At 38.6% G+C, this 17,662-nt stretch overlaps 1 protein-coding gene across 1 annotated transcript in view; it reads right to left on the bottom strand.

Moving 5' to 3' along the window:
* FMN2 (formin 2) overlaps positions 1–17,662 on the bottom strand; it is a gene marked incomplete at its 5' end in the record, with an annotated part of 438,038 nt that overhangs the window by 322,162 nt on the left and 98,214 nt on the right. The window contains 2 exons of the mRNA XM_011995030.1: positions 4,912–4,967; positions 14,873–15,020. Coding sequence (XP_011850420.1) covers positions 4,912–4,967; positions 14,873–15,020 — 204 coding nt within the window. The remainder of the gene's footprint in view (positions 1–4,911; positions 4,968–14,872; positions 15,021–17,662) is intronic.

Consider the following 17,662-nt stretch of genomic DNA (forward strand, 5'->3'; position numbering starts at 1 on the left):
AAAAAAAAAAAAAAATTCTTTCTGTTAACATAGTATGGTAAATGCCTTTCAAAATGCTACCTAACTTCAGTGTCAGCACCGCTCCACGGGTATCCTGTCTTCTCTTCCCTTCCTAACCATCTCTCGCTTGCCCCTTCCCAGACTCATTTGGTCAGAGTATTTATTGGTTAAACTATTTATTGAGGACCTAAGAATGATGAGACACTGAGGAAGACTTCAAGGATAACTAACTCATGGTTTCAGACCCAAGCATCTCTCTCTCTCTCTCTCCTTGTGTTTCTTACTCTGCCTTATTTTAGTTATTTACTTGTCTTGTGGGTTATTGTTTTGTTGGTTTCCAATTACCTTGCAAATTCATATTACCTTTTGCCTTGGAGTTGAGAAAGACCTCACATTCAACAACGTTTCTTTAGAACCCTTCTATATGTCTAAGACATTCTACCCTAATTCAAATGGCTTGTTTTATTAAGTCTCCAGCATTATTTCTTCAAAATTACTTTTACCCACCCCCCGCCCCACTTTCTTTGGATCTGACCAATGCTTCTTTTGCTCTTCAAACTTTGCTTCTGAGTAATCAAGACCATCCCATCGACGAGGCTACTTCACATTACTCCATCTGTTTCCTTGACTTGTTCCTAAATTATTTCTGAAACTAATGGAACTGAGTGGCCATTGCATAAAGAGTACTATAACAGATACTTTAAGGAGATCCAATAAAAAAAAATTACTTCTTCAAATACATTTGCAGTTAGATTGGACAATGAGGAGACTTGGCAGGGCGGATCAGAGCAAAGAGTTTTCCTGACACTTGAGAATTTATTTGCACATAGACCATATAACATACGGGGGAAGACAGTGCTAATATTGTATAATTCCTTTTTATTATCGAGCACTTTGTAATGGATGTGACTATTGATAAATAATAAATATTATAATGTGCAAAGACCTGACTTTTGATTGCCTGTTATTTTCAATTCTGTCTTACCCAAAGATGGAGTTTTTAAAAATCAAAATGTTATTCTATTTCCTTTCCAACTAGTCCATTTACATTAGAAAGATGTCAAGAGTTTTAGAAACATGCTTTGAAACAAAAATTTTATATATAATTTCAAAAGCAAAAAGTTAGAAACCAGGTAGCTACCAGGTGAAGCATGTTACCATACACCAATCTTTAACTTAGAAGCAAATGTTCTTAGATAAAATAATTGACACTAAGCTATTATAGACTATAGAGTGTAAAAGGCTTTACAATTTAAATATTTCAAATGCCAACGGATTTAAATAAACAGAATCAAAAGACAGTCGCATTTCAGTTTTATGACCTAATTCTTCAGATATAGCAGATTTTCAGAGCATATTACTTGAAATTAAAATAATCAGTAAGTGAGGTCTAAAGAATGTAATTTTATTTGAAAACCTAATTCCACAGGGTCATCAATAAAAGCACTCAAGGAGTAGCTACAGTCCGTTCTTTTCACTCGAGTGCCAGCTGTATTTGCTTTATGCATCAGACCCTCTGGCAACACCACAGCCTCTGACTCCTGTGAGCTGAGGAAAGGCTTTATGAGTCATGTGTTTTTTCTAGGGATATTGAGCTCTCAGAATTATTAACTACAGAAAGAGTAAAAGTCAAAACTCATTCAATAAATTCCAGTGTGCTCAGATGGAGAGAACAGGTGCCTGAACGCACATCTGAAGAATAACTTAGAGAGGATGCCTTCCAACTCGGCTGCAAGCCTCTCACTAAGCAGTCCTGGGGATCTCGCATTACGACCACAGAAGAACGCAGGCAACACTGGACGGACCAGAAAAATCTCTTAGGTTCATCACTCATACTGAGAACACTGCCTTCAAACCTCTCATTTCCATCTGCAGTGGTGATTTAGAGATACAGAACTGCCATCTAGTGACTAAGAAGGAAAAAGCAAGGACTTGCCATGAAAAATATTTTTTTTTTTACATAACAAAGCACTAAAGTTAGTAAAATTCACACAACTCAGCATATCAAAGTTCTAGTAAAACTTCAAAACGTATAAGTGAACCAATATACCTATTTGCCTCTATAATGTATCTTGACATCTGACTCATACATGGTATCATTTAAATATAATAAAATTTAGAATAAACTTCTCATCTCATTCATCTGATGATTTTGGCATACGGTGATTATCCATGTAAAAGGATAATTTTTATCATAGTATAAGTATAAAATCAAACAGATCTACACTCAAATAGTGGGTCTATCCTTTATCAAGCCTGTGATCTTATGCAAGTTACTTTTACCTCGTATAATCATTTTCTTAGTTAAATGTGCATTATAAGAGTTACTTTAAAAGATTATTGTTAAGGATTTCTTAAGGTAATAGAGTGAAAGAAGAGGTATACAGTAGGTTGACAATTAATTTGAGTTTTCTGTATCCCCTTTATGGACACTTACTTTAGGCTGTCATGAAACATACCCATATCATCTAAGAAAAGAATCAGCCCATAAAATAAATGTATGACAAAGAGTTAATGATTGCAAAAGTAAGTGATGTCATTGTTGGGCGCTTAATCTCGATTGCTTCCAAATATTGTTACCTCTCAATTAATTTTCCTGACTTCTAGACACTTCACTGTCGACAAGGATAAGATGTAACATTTGTTCAACCTATTTCACCCTTGAGTCTTCAAGTTGTAAAATCAAGTGTTTTAAAATAACCTACGGCATTAGGTTTCTGCTTATTGCTATACATATATATATATATATATTTGAGACGGAGTCTCGCTCTGTCGCCCAGGCTGGGGTGCAGTGGTGCGATCTCGGCTCACTGCAAGCTCTGCCTCCTGGGTTCATGCCATTCTCCTGCCTCAGCCTCCTGAGTAGCTGGGACTATAAGCACCCGCCACCACACCCAGCTAATTTTTTGTATTTTTAGTAGAGACAGGGTTTCACCTTGTTAGTCAGGATGGTCTCGATCTCCTGGCCTTGTGACCCGCCCGCCTTGGCCTCCCAAAGTACTGGGATTACAGGTGTGAGCCACCGCGCCCAGCCCCATTGTAATATATTTTACTATGGTCCATCGCTCAGGAAAAACACTCTATAATGTTACACACATGAATATATATCTTGAAATAGCATAATATAGAAAGCAATGTTGTACATGTTTTATCATTGTTGATATTATCAAATACTTCCTGTTCAGGTTCTCTTTGACATTATCATATATAACAATTGATTCATACACGTCCTGGACATAAGAATTTAGAAAAACTTAATATATTCCTTTAAATCACAATTTAGCCATGCTTTCCATGAAAGAAAGGCTTAAAAAGTGAGGGAAGATTTGGGGGTACTATTTTTCTTAATAATTGCTGACCTTACTATTTCTTTTTACCTTTTTATCTTTCTTCATCTTTTTTGCTGCGGGCTAATCATTGCAGATAATTAAGGGACCATCAGTTGAGCCCACCATGCCTCTCCAAGTGCCACCAAGTTGATGTAGGCCTCTGCTCCCATAACAATAAGCTGCAAAAGCTTGCTTTTTTAATGAACTGTCCTTAAGGATAGCTAATCTCACTGCATTTTTGAAAATTACCCAGGTGCTGTTTTCAACCAATGTTATACCCCAATTTCTCCTCCAGGGGGAGCACAACCTTCATGTATAACAGGGATTCTTTTCTGAAGGGAAGTTACTTTATTCTTTGATGACTTCTCAGAGATCAGCAATAATTTAATTTTACAGAGAAGAACCCTATGTCCCAGGTAATCTAAACATGTTGTCATCACACTAATCAGAAATAGATCCGGGTGTAAAACCCAGGTATGTGTCTCCTCATTTTCTCCTAGACCACCAACAGAACAGAACACATCTTTTTACTATTCATTTCTAAAACTAAGTTACTGTCAAAAGCATAGCTGGGTGAAAATGTAAATTAAGCAAATGGTTTTATATCCAAAAAAGCAATTGCTATTCACAATTACTATTCCATACAAATGTTTCCTTTCTTGCAGCCTTTTTTTTTTTTTTTAAATAAGAAATCCATTTTAGCATAAGAAAAAAAAAAACACAAAATTTGGCTTTTTTGGTAACTGATATGGTTTGGCTCTGTGTCCCCACCCAAATCTCATCTTGTAGCTTCCATAATTCCCACATGTTGGGGAGGGCCCTGGTGGGAGATGACTGAATCATGGGGGCTGGTCTTTCCCATGCTCTTCTCATGATAGTGAACAGGTTTCACGAGATCTAATGGTTTTAAAAATGGGACTTTCTCTGCACAAGCTCTTTTTTGCCTGCTGCCATCCATGTAAGATGTGATTTGCTTCTCCTTGCCTTCCGCCACAAACTTGTGAGGCCTCCCCAGCCATGTGGAACTGCAAGTCCAACAAGCCTCTTTCTTTTGCAAATTGCCCAGTCTTGGGTATGCCTTTATCAGCAGTGTGAAAACGGACTAATACAGTAACAGGAAAAAAAAAGTTTCTGTGGAAATTAAACAGATACTAATTAATGTTTCATCCACCAAAGTAATAAGAATCTTATTTGACTTTAGCAAAGCTCTGACAGATTTTTTTTTTTAAAGATCATAGCCATGGGACTATTTGAGCAGGCGCATCTCGGCAGACTTCTCCCTGGAGTGGCTACCGTTTCCTGCTGGAGCCAGCTGTCATTGGGCCCAACTCTTTGGCTGGATATAGAATAAAACAGCTTCTGAAAAGCTTGTACTCAGTTCCACTTCAAGGCTGATTTTCTACGCAAAAAAATAAATGGAAGAAAACATCCCCTTCTGCCTGACTGGATTCCGCTGCAGGCTTAGGGAAAACAGGGGCATCCTAGCCAGCCGGGCAGATGGAAAGATAAATCGCAGAGTCTGTCACAATCTTAAGACAAATAAGACAGATGGGAATCTGACATCCTAATAAGATTGTCTTACCTTCTGGACAGCATCCGAGCGTTTTTTGGGAGTTTCCGAAACAGCAGATTGAGATTCTAGTTTGGAAAGGAAGCAGAGAGTCAGTATCTTAAAGGATAATTTTCCTATTTCTTCAATCAGAAAATAAAACTTTCAGTAAAATATATCATTAACCATAAGTACCAAGACTATCCGGTCTCTTTCCCGATTATATAACTGGGTTATTAGGATATGACTACTTCTCAGTATATATAATACATATAATGAGAGTGCCCACGTCATTTTTTAAAATTGGGATATTCCTAAGGCCTTCTCTATATATCAACTATCCTTATTTGTCTCAATTGCTAGTTTCTAAATGGTGCCAGAAAGTCCTTCTAAGACTTTCACAGAGTATCTGATTCACTTAGCTGAAGCCTGTGTCACGGTAGAAGCTACCGCACCAAGGTTGAAGGATGGGTTCTCAAAAGCCTTGTCTAACTGTTGTCAAATTGCCCCTTGATTTCAATGAGAGATAATGAACACTGTTACCAAGAGACACTGAGTAAGGAGGGTTTCTGAAGCGGTTTTTCTCTTTTAGTCCTCATGTCATCTGAGATTCTACGAGACTGCAAATTCATCATGCTAAAAAAACCTAAGGCATAACCAAGTCACAGATTCTTTTTTCTTAAGCTACAGGGCACTTTCTTCTAAGTGAAGCTTGCATGCAAATTTAAAAGTAAAAGGGCCTTTACGATAAAAATAAAAATGAAAGGGCCTTCAAGGGATCCCTCACGCTCCATGAATCAGAGCCTGAAAAACCACTAATCTCATCCATCCTCCGCACCTTTCAGAGGAGAAATTCAACGCCTATAACGCAAGCGGTTGTTGGCACGGTGAAGACGAGAGTTTATATCTCCTGACTGTCACGTTGCTCCCCTGACTGGCATGCAGACCAGACCCTGGACACAAGGCACAGCAGTCACTGGTTTTTTTTTTTCTTTCTTTTTTTTTTTTTTTTTTTTCCGAGATGGAGTTTCGCTCTCTTGCCCAGGCTGGAGTGCAGTGGCGCAATCTTGGCTCACTGCAACCTCTGCCTCCCGGATTCAAGGGATTCTCCTGTCTCAGCCTCCAGAATAGCTGGGATTACAAGCACCCACCACCACGCCCAGTTAATTTTTGTATTTTTTTAGTAGAGATGAGGTTTCACCATGTTGGCCAGGCTAGTCTCGAACTCCTGACCTCGTGATCCATCCACCTTGGCCTCCCAAAGTGCTGGGATTACCGGCATGAGCCACCCCACCCAGCCAGCAGTCACTCTTTATGGTCATTTTGACATTTCCAATTTAGCAGCATGGTAGCTGATGTAAGTGACAATGCTACAGAAAAATAAAAGGCATTTAGTATTCAAACAGCATAACATACTGTTAAGCTACATTGAAAGTTACATTGAAAGCTACATTGAAAGTTTTCATTTCACTCAGATGAGAATCTGTCTCCACAGGGGCCCACAAGGCCTGGTTTCAACTAGTGTTACTCACTGGCCTCTCTACCCACCTACATCTGTACCAACTTGCTCACCAGGCCAGCCACCCTGGCCAGCTTGCTTGTCTTGTAACACACCAGTCATGCTTCTTCCATAGGGCTGCCAAAGCCACAGTGGCTACTGTCTCTGCCCAGAGCACTGCACTCACTCTTCTTCCCAATATCTGCAAGCCCCACTCTGTGGCTGCTTCCTTCAGGGCTTTGCTAAAGCAGCAACCCCACCCACTCCTTAGCACCCACCACACACTCACCCTTACTTTCTTCGTAACCTGGATCATCACACCATATATACTCCATAATGCATTTGGTTGCCTACTTATTTATACCTGTTATTCCACTAGAACATAAACTCTGTGAAAGCAAGAACTGTTGTCAGTTTTTCCCCTTGTTGTGTCCCCCACATCCAAATAGTGCCTGGCACTTAGTAGGTGCTTAAAATATTTGTTGAGTAATTGTAGGAGTGAATGAAAGAAACACGAAAGATCAAAGCAATGATGAGACCATGAAAGTGGGTTCCACCATGAAAAGCTGGGTATCCTGGGCAGAGAAAGAGACAGTAAGGATTTTACATGAGACGATATAGATATTGCCTCGCCGTTCGCTATTTTCTGAATCTCAGCTAAGAGCATATATTTTAAAACAAAAATCATTGAGAATAGCATGATGCAGTCACTTACCAATAAGTGTCACAGTGGCAATAAACAATTGGCCTTAAAATACAACCATTTCCCCAGATAAATATAGTATATCATTGAGCTAATCAAAAAGAGATTCTTCTCTCTTATATTGACAAATCTCTACTCTGAACTTAACACCGGAGTTAGCCAAATTTTAATAAAGATATTTAACAGCAAAGCTAGTTAACAGTTAATATTAAAGCAAATCCAAACTCCAGAATGCTCTTTTTTTCTATTGTTTTTCATCACTTCCAAACCCTCCCAAACACAATAGACTCAAGACAAGTCTTGGCTTTGTACCAGTGGGGAAAAGTCTCTCTTCCTCTTCTATTTAGATCATGCAATAAGAGCCTAAAGGTTCTCCTGGTGGTACACAAAGAGTTAAATGCTTTCCAGCTTTTTCTATAGTCCTTGACCCGGTAACCAAACCCAGCAAGTAAACTTCTGGGCTCTGATGGTAAAGAACAAGTGCAGTTTATCAGAAAAACATACTTAGAAAACCACGTTTATTAGAAAGATACATCAGCAAAATATTCTGCACACCTACACCCAAACTTTCAGCCTCTCTCTGTCTAATTCGATAGCTACCGAACTGAATTCATTCTCCCATCCCTAACCATTTCACTGTAGTTTTTATTTGTGTGAATCTGTGTGTTAAAACATCAAAGAGAAATTTGTAGGTTGAAATACTGTCTTCAAAATCATAAGCTGGAAAATAGGAGTTCTAGAAGGTCACGATTTTAAGAGGAATGAGACGTACAGAATAACTCTACTGAAAAATAAAGGGAAAATCAATGAGAACCACTGAGAGAGGAGAGAAAAATACACGATAAGGAAAAAGAAAACAATACAGAATAAAAGAAAGAGAAATAGAAGGAAAAAGATATAGGAGGGAGAAAGTAAAGGGAAGCATGAAAAATGGCAAAAGTGTCCTTTAGGGAGCAGAGAGAAATTGATGTACCAGTAATGGCTGAAGAGAGGAGTCACTAGATAGGTGTATCTGAGTTATCAGCTTAGTTCCAACTTTCATAGCGCTCCCTAAAGGAAAATGATCACTCCCAGAACTCCCGGCACCCTCGTACCCAACACTCTCCTCTTCTCAGGATCCAGGAATTGCCTTAAACCCAGCTCTAGGACAGACTGACCATCTCCATCAAATACTCATCACTAGAATGGTTATTATTTTCAAAGAGTAACCCGGTAAGAGAGCTCTCAAGGGTACATTTAAAACTGCCACCTCCTTCACCCATCCTTAAAATTAAGACATCAGAATGTTCTTTTAAAAAAAAAAAAAAAAAAAAAAACAGGCCGGACACAGCGGCTCATGTCTGTAATCCCAGCACTTTGGGAGGCCTAGGCGGGTGGATCACAAGGTCAGGCCAATATGGTGAAATCCCGTCTCTACTAAAAATACAAAAATTAGCCAGGCCTGGTGGCGGGCACCTGTAGTCCCAGCTACTCTGGAGGCTGACGCAGGAGAATCACTTGAACCCGGGAGGCAGAGGTTGCAGTGAGCCGAGATTGTGACACTGCACTCCAGCCTGGTGACAGAGCGAGACTCAGTCTCAAAAAAAAAAAAAAAAATCATTATGAAGCAGAAACAGAGAGGGAGAAAGAACATTCCTTAAAAAAAAAAAAAAAAAAAGTTAAATATTCCATTTTAAAAAGTTACCTCATAAAATTCTGAGCGTAATCTAAAATTCTGGACTTCCTATGGTACCAAATATGTTTCAGGAGTGACCTCTTTTTCATCACAAAATAAGCCGTTCACTCATGAAACAAAACATACTTGGATGAGCTGTGTATTTATAGAGAGAAGACAAGGCAATGAGCGGGATATGCGTCTCTGCTAAAAAGGGAAAATAAACCAGCCTTTTAAAATATATATACAAAATATGCCTTCTAAAAATGAATGAAGTAGTCTCTAAATAGTTTGGCATTTTAAGTTCAAATGCAGCTACATAAAATTATTATATGATAGCTTCTTTAATGGTATATACCATTTGATTCAAATCCAGTCAATTTAACTGAAACGTAATTCATTAAATTTCATTTAAATAGCATGACTTATGATTGGCTGCCTAATAAATGCAAGATGTTTTTAATTCTGATATACCATGTCTTTCCAAAAATGAAGATGAGGTTAAATACTTGAATTTTCCTAAATGAGGCCAATTCCATGATCTGCTTATTTGATTATTTAATAGTATTGAGGCTCTGCCTCTCATTGTCAACAAAATATAGCCACACCTAGGCTATAGTTAGCTCAGGAGAAAAGGAAGGCCAATTTTATAGAAACTATATGTATGCGTGTATATATATACACACACGTATATATACATATATGTATATATACATGCATACATACACTATATAATATATATTCAATTCAACATATTATATAATTAATATATAATATATAATCATAAGCCAATCATATAATATATATTATCTAAGATAATATATTTTATCTATATATAATGTAGTTACATGTTGACAATGGAGAATTATCTTTGGGAGATACAGTCAATCTACTCCAGTACATTTTACTCCTTGATTAAGTGAGAGGCTCAGAAAGGTAGAATACTACCAAGTCTCCCCTGGTCCCTTACAGAATTTCTGCATTATCTCAACCGAACTTTTGTGAAAACATTTGAACAAAACACAGAAATGGACCGGGCATGATGGCTCATGCCTGTAATCACAGCACTTTGGGAGGCCAAGATGGGAGGATCACTTAAGCCCAGGAGTTCAACACCAGCCTGAGCCACATGACAAAACCTCATATCTACAAAAAATTTTAAAAAATTAGCTGGGCATAGTGGCTCACACCTTTAATCCCAGCACTTCGGGAGGCTAAGGTGGAAGGATCACTTCAGCTCAGGTGGTGAAAGCTACAGCGAGCCAAGGTCATGCCACTACACACCAGTCTGGGCGACAGACTTAAACCCTGTCTCAAAAAGAAAAGAAATGAGTTGATACTGTATTGACCTTGCACGGCACAGAATCTTTTCTGTTAAGAACCATTAGAGACACTTCTTTGGGATATGAATTGTGCTTCTCTGAGTGACTGTGTTTTCAATCTCATGGACACTGAGGAAGACATTCACATTCCCCTTTCTGCTTTACAATTACCTTGAAAAATGGCAGATCCTTATGAGATACATTTCACGGGGCTGTCTTAGCTCAGCTTCATTTTATCGTTCCATCCTAAATTTCTTTTAGTTTGATCTATATTCCTTATTCCTTTATGATCCTTTTGTACATTTTACATATTTATAAGCTGCTCAAATCTTTTTTTGAAACAAAGGTGAATTACAATGTACTCAGCCAGTGCATAACTGCATTTTAAAGGATTTTCACCTGAAAATATCCTGCCATGGTTCTTTGTTTCTTTCTTTTCTTTTATTCCTTGCAGCAGGAAGTCATCTACCATGTTTCTACCAGATCCTCTTCCATATATTTTCTTCTAGGATTTTCTGTGCCTTGATTCTCTTTCTAAAAAGTCAGTTCTCTGTCTCCTCTCGGCCATTCACATTTTCAAAGAAAGGTGAGGGATTTGATTTTCCATAGATGAAACGACAATGATCAAAAGCCCCTATGCACATCTACACACCTGCTCCTGCTCCGGGTTCTCCATGAATTTGAAAACTCAAGTTCATTATTTGATGTTGTTCAAATCTATTGAATGACCTTTGAAACTTGGTATTGAGCCCCGAAATTGGTCCATGAACTGTTTTAGCCCATACAAAACTCTCCCTTAAATCTTGCATTAATGTGCTACGTAAATGTTTATTTAGATCTTTTCCAGCAAAAGATTTTCATCATTCACTCAAATATTTAAGTATATACTATGTACCGGAAAGTCTTGAAATTCTGAAAGCTGATGGGGAAGACATGTATATATATAAACAGAAAAATTCAATACATAAAGCATTCAGATGACAGAGACAGGAACAGGATGTCATGGGACTCCAGAAAAGAGCCCGCGAGTGGTAAACAGCCATGGATGGGTGGGTGCGTGCTGTGTATAGGCAAGGGAAACTGAGGGAGAAGATAAAGTGAAAATGATAAATAGAAAGGGTTTCTTTCTATCAATGTTTTTGTCACCAACTGGTTTTGGTTTTTTATTTGTTTAATGCCACCAACATGGGAAGCATATGACTTCCTTTTTTCCCAGCCAGTCTTATCCTTCAGGGGTGTTCTGCAGACTTCAAAAGGTCAATGCTAACACCTTAGGCCCATCTGTGGAGGCAATGCCAACTGCAGAGGGAGCTAGGATGAGAGCAAAGGACTGCCAGGAATCTGCAACTCACTGGTGAGAAGAGGCACCAAGACCTCACCATAGCCTCAGCCCTTCCAATTCATACAAAGAAGGGGCAGTTCCTTCACCAACCCATAAAGGAAGAAAAAAACCATCTTTCACAGAAGAGATCATGAAAAAGTTAAAGTGAGATGCTCCCTATGCAGTTAAAGTGAGATACACGAAAAAGGCAGAAGAGACAGTACCACAAATCTGAATTAGCTGGACATGTGAATTAGGTAACCAATTTTAAGAGCTGGAAAAAAGGCCGAGCGCAGTGGTTCATGCCTGTAATCCCAGCACTTTGGGAGGCCGATGAGGGGTGAATCACCTGAGGTCAGGAGTTCAAGACCAGCTGGGCGAACATGGTGAAACCCCGTCTCTACAAAAATACAAAAATTAGCCGGGCATGATGGTGGGCGCCTGTAATCCCAGCCACTCGGGAGGCTGATGCAGGAGAACGTCTTGAACTCGGGAGACAGTGGTAGCAGTGAGCTGAGATCATGCCACTGCATTCCAGCCTGGACGACAGAGTGACACTCCAAAAACAAACAACAACAACAACAAAATGAGCTGCAAAAAACAACAAACGAAGCAAGCAAAAAAAAAAAAAAAAAGTCCTCCATTTTCTAAGCTAGACCTGCAAGTCTTTCTTCTTCTTCTTCAAAAAATGTCATTGAACTCTTTTACTTTGAATTAAAATAGAAAGGGGTCAGCCGGGCACAGTGGCTCATGCCTGTAATCCCAGCACTTTGGGAGGCAGAGGCGGGTGGATCACTTGAGGTCAGGAATTCGAGACCAGCTTAGCTAACATGGTGAAACCCCATCTCTACTAAAAATACAAAAATTAGCCTGGCCTGGTGGTAGACGTATGTAATCCCAGCTACTCGGGAGGCCAAGGCAAGAGAATCGCTTGAACTCAGGAGGTGGTGGTTGCAGTGGGCTGAGATTGTGCCATTGCACTCCAGCCTGGGTGACAGAGTAAGAACCCACAAATAAATTTTTTTAAAAAAAGGGAGGTCATGTGTTATATACAGTGAATTTAACCATGATGTCACCACATAAGAATATGCACCTATCAGTTAACTACAAATAGATCATTACCATTAATAATTATATCATCAAACTTTGTGATTGATGTAAAACATGAGACTGTAGGCAAAGTTTACCTATGATATTGACATTCCCACTCTTACAACTGACTGATTAGAAGAGAGTGTGGTATGGCTCTGGGAATGAGGCTGTCTCGTGGAAGTGTCTTTCCAAATGAACGTCAGGGAGTCACAACAGAAAAAGTTTAGAAAGACCCATTAGATCACTCTGATGAAAAAATGCTACAATAGATCAACCAGAGAAAAATAAGTCACTAAGTTAAATTACTTCTTACCTCCATCATCCTCTTCAAGAATGCATTTTTAAAAAGGAGACAAGTTATTTCATTAAAAATCACTAGCTCTGGCATTTTGCAAGCTACAATAAATCATGAAGCACAAACCAGGTGACAAACTTCCTAGTATCAATTCCAACTTCATCTTTAACCAAAGTAAAATTCAGATGATCACACTCAATTAACTTTGAGTCAAGTGTTCCACCAGTATATATGCCAGCAACATAAAATGTTTTATAATGTTTTATAAAGTGCCCTAAAATTGAAGAATATCATATAAATGTTTCAGTTAAACAAGTTGAGAATGATACAGTAGGGAACAGAAAACAGGAAAATATCACCCAATCAATGATGCAAAACATGGGATATAAACAACTGTTAACAGGACTCTCCACGCAATTGATTAATTCAACTATATCTACCCCTAAGTATTTTGTATCACTAAATGTGATCATAAATAGAGTAGTGTAGAAAATGGGATCAATACTTTTAATTGTGTGTTTTACTTTAAAACTAAAAGTCTCTTTACTTCCTTGATTTTCAGGCACTATCATGGTAGAGGTCTCTCATCTCTGAAGATCTTTGCTTAAAGGAAGTCTGCCTTGGCCTTTGAGAAACTGCTGTCTGTAAGTGTTGTGATAAACTCAGCGTCCTTCCTGGAACAGCATTTCCTACACCTTCTCTCTCACTTGTTCGTTTCAGGGAGTACAGCCCACCCAGGGAATACCACGCAGTGTTTCAAAAGCACTGGACACTTAAAAAGGGAGATTCAAGGTCAAGTGTGGGCCCCAATTTCAGTGCATTGGTGGGAAAAAAAAAAGGCACAAATACATCCCTCCAGAGACAGGGATAAAAATGGGAGGCAAGGTTCCCTTTGCAGAACTTTGGGTGGGGGACTGGAATAAAACCTTTTACATTGTTGGTCATTGTTGGTTGAAAGGGACCTCATGAATAAGGCAATGACATGAAACAGTGATAATTATAATAAATAATATTAAATACACTGAGCTAGGCACTGCATTCTGCATTCTAATGCTTCATACAAATGCCTGTAATTCTCAAAACAGCCCTACACAGTACATGCTATGCTCATCACCATTTTACAGATGAGAAAACTGAATACAGTTGTTAGGAAATTTGCCTGAGATTACAAAGCTAATAAGTTGGCAGAGCCCAAGCTTCATGCTTTTAAGTTATGCTCTTCTACTATGCATCCAAAATAAGTTTCTAATGACTATCTTCCTCTCTATGAGTCAATCAGAAAAAAAAAATCAAAATTCTTAACTCTAACATCTATGTTACCATTTAGGAAAATCTAGTGGAGAAATCTATGAATAGCAATGATGCTCTTCTATTCACTCCTCACTCATGCTTCAGAAATCAATATTTATGCCTGGTCAGTCCACCAGGAAGAAGTTGGGAATTTATTACAACAAAATGAAGAAAAGTCCAGGTGCGGTGGCTCATGCCTGTAATTCCAGTACTTTAGGAGAATGGAGAATCGCTTTAGCCCAGGAGTCTGGATCAGCCTAGGCAACAGAGTGAGACTCTGGCTCTACAAAAAATTTAGCCGGACATGGTAGCGCACGGCTGTGGTCCCAGCTACTTGGGAGGCTGAGTTGGGAGAATTGCTTGAGCCAGGGAAGTCGAGACTGCAGTAACCCATTGCTCCACTGCACTCTAGACTAGGTGACAGAGCAAGACCTTGTCAAAAAAAAAGAAGAAGAAGAAGAAAAGGGAGAAAACAATCCTATTCCATAAAGCATTATTCCACAAATATGGTTCTCAATTCTGTATGACAAATATAAAGTGTTTTCTTAAAATCAGCCTAGGGGGTCATCATCCTGCTGAACTCCTCCAAATAAACCTGAGGCTAATCTCACGCTATCTTCCCAGCCAATAACACAAAATACTTTAAGACAACAGAAGGAACAAAGAGAGAAAAGACCCCAAAATAAAAATTTCTTAAAGATTATATCTGAATGCCACGCAATTAAAAATTAAAGATTACTTAAAATTAAGATTTAATAAAACGTATATCTCTCTATCTTGCCTCTTCCAGTTATCTCTGAAGACAAAGGAAACACTTACCTGTTTCAGCATCCCTGAGCCTGTGTTCTTCATCAGGAGGTTTGGATGGTGGCCCCATGGATGGGACTCGCCTAGGAAACTGCCCTTCTGAATAGTCCAACGAGTGTGTGGGTTGACTAACTGCAGCCCAGGTATAAAGCTGATCTTGCTATATTTAAAAATAAAAAATGGTGAAATGCTATTAATTCGGTTACAAAAAAAGAAGCCATGACTAATATATTGCAAAATCATTTCTATGTATATTACTTATATATGCATATATATATTAAACATTAAAACAGCATTTTATACTATTCAGTGTAGATTCCTAAGATACACATTTTTTTCATGCAGTCATTTTATCTTTATAACCACATTTGCCTCAACTTCATTTCTATAGTAAAACCTTCGCCTCTTTCTTTGGAGGGAGAGAGGCTATATAGCCCCGCAGGGAATTATAAAATCAGACAGTTCAGACACTCAATCAGAGAACTCCCTGAACTAGCATCTTTAATTCATCTGAATATGATATCCCTTTTAAAATTGTTTATATACTTGTGGGAATGTTAAAGGACAGGCTGTACTTGGGCACCACAGGACAATAATAGCTCCCGTGCCTTCAACCACAAAAGGCCCAGGAAACCGACTTATCTGGGGTCCAGGTTGCAAACTGTTTGGGAGAGAAACCATGAAAAAGTGAATGAACCTGCCAAGAAAAAAAAAAAAAAAAAGAATTGAATAGGGATCTTCTGGCCAAGAAAGACCTCACCAGCTACAGACCCACAGAATCTGGACAGAATGAGAAAGCAGCTAGTACTATACCTAGGGCCAGGAGACAAACTACAAATCTCACAAGGAAGCCTGCTCCACGGCCTATAAACACCTTGGAAAACTGCTCATTAGGATTTCAGAATAACAGTGTGTCCAGCCATTTTAGGATGCATATGCTTAATATATGCATGCCCTCTATTAGTGACATTTTTCTGAGTGTATTTCCCTAATACCTTTGATCCACGTCAAGTAAAGCAAAGAGAAGAACAGTATGGTAGAAGTGAAAAACAAAAAACCACTGTAATCCCTGGGTCGAGACTACAAAGTAAATGAGCAATCTGATGGATGTTGCTATTTCTGTATTTAACAAATTAAGAAATTCATAAAATAATCTCCAGCATGCTGGAGATACAATGTAGAGACCAGTTAGTTTAAGCTTTACATTTAGGGACAGTCATTAGCCCTAACTGAGAATTCAGATTCCTGGGGTCAGTCAGCTTTGGATCAGAAAGGATCACATTTCAGACCTGGCTAAGCATTTAAGCTACTCATATATCTTCCAGCTATCCCATCTTGACCAACACCAGAAACTGCACTATTTAGCATACTGAATATCAGAAACAGTTTTTTTTATTGCTGAAATTAGTGGCTTTAATTAACATAATAAATATTAGGTATGAGCTGTCACTGGTGAACCTGAAGGAATTCAATGTAAGTAGATTGAGTACGACATCAGAGAACATGCCCGCAATTAAAAAGGACAAAACTCAGGCAAGGGGTGATGTCAAGGTGTGACAGCCTGAGAGTGCTGCCTCCCCCTCTAGTTTAGGAGGATGTCTCTTTGCCTGTTGCCAGCAGTCGAGCACAGGGTCCTATTCCTTGGTGTTTGTATCACATGGACCTTTCACACAAGGCGAGGTCAAGCACCTACCAGCGTGGCAAGCTGGCCGTGCTCTGACTCTCAAGTCAGGTTGTATAGGCTCTTGTGCAAACTAATGTTGTATATTTAATAAATGTTTATATGTTGGGCAAAACTTCATTTGAGATTTGCTTTCATTAAAACCCAGTAAATCCTTGCCCCATATACAAAAATTCAAAATGGAACAAAGACCAAAACATAAGACCTAAAATTACAAAACTCTTAGACAAAAACATACAGGAAAAATTTCATAACATTTTTTTTGGCAATGAGTTATTGAATATGACAACAAAAGCACAAGCAACAAAAATTTTTTTAAAAAATCAGTGAAGTGAACTATATCATAATTTAAAACTCCTGTGCATCAAAGGACACAATCAGAGTGAAAAGGCAACCCATAGAATGGGAGGAAGTATTTGCAAATCAACTCTGATAAGGATTTAATATCCTGAATATAGAAAGAACTCCCACAAGTCAACACCAAAAAACAAATAACCTGATTTTAAAATGGGCAAAGGGCTTGAATAGACATTGTTTCAAAGGAGATACACAAAATAGTGAACAAGCACATGAAAAGATGCTCAATATCACTAATCATTGTGGAAATACAAATCAAAACAACAATGAGATCACCTCACACCCACCAGGATGGCTATTATTTAAAAAAACAAACAAACAACAACAACAACAACAACAGAAATAAAATAAAGGACCAGCCTGGGCAACATGGCAAAACCTCATCTCTACAAAAATATAAAAATTAGCCAGGTATAGTGGCACACACCTGTAGTCCTAGCTACTGGGACGCTAACATAGAAGGATCACTTGAGCCCCAGAAGTTGAAGCTACAGTGAGCCATGATCGCGCCACTACACTCCAGCCCAGCAAAAGAGCAAGGCCCTATCCAAAACAACAACAACAACATGATAGAACACAAGTGCTGGCGAGGATGTGGAGAAATTGAAAGCACTGTGTACTATTAGTGATACGGTAAAATGATACTGTTGCTATGGAAAACATATGGCAGTTCCTCAAAAAATTAAAAATAGAATTACCATATGATCCAGCAATTACACTTCTGGATATGTACGCAACAAAATTAAAAATAGGATCTTAAGGCC

The sequence above is a fragment of the Mandrillus leucophaeus genome, unplaced genomic scaffold, assembly GCF_000951045.1.
Source record: "Mandrillus leucophaeus isolate KB7577 unplaced genomic scaffold, Mleu.le_1.0 Scaffold466, whole genome shotgun sequence".
Lineage (NCBI taxonomy): Eukaryota > Metazoa > Chordata > Mammalia > Primates > Cercopithecidae > Mandrillus > Mandrillus leucophaeus.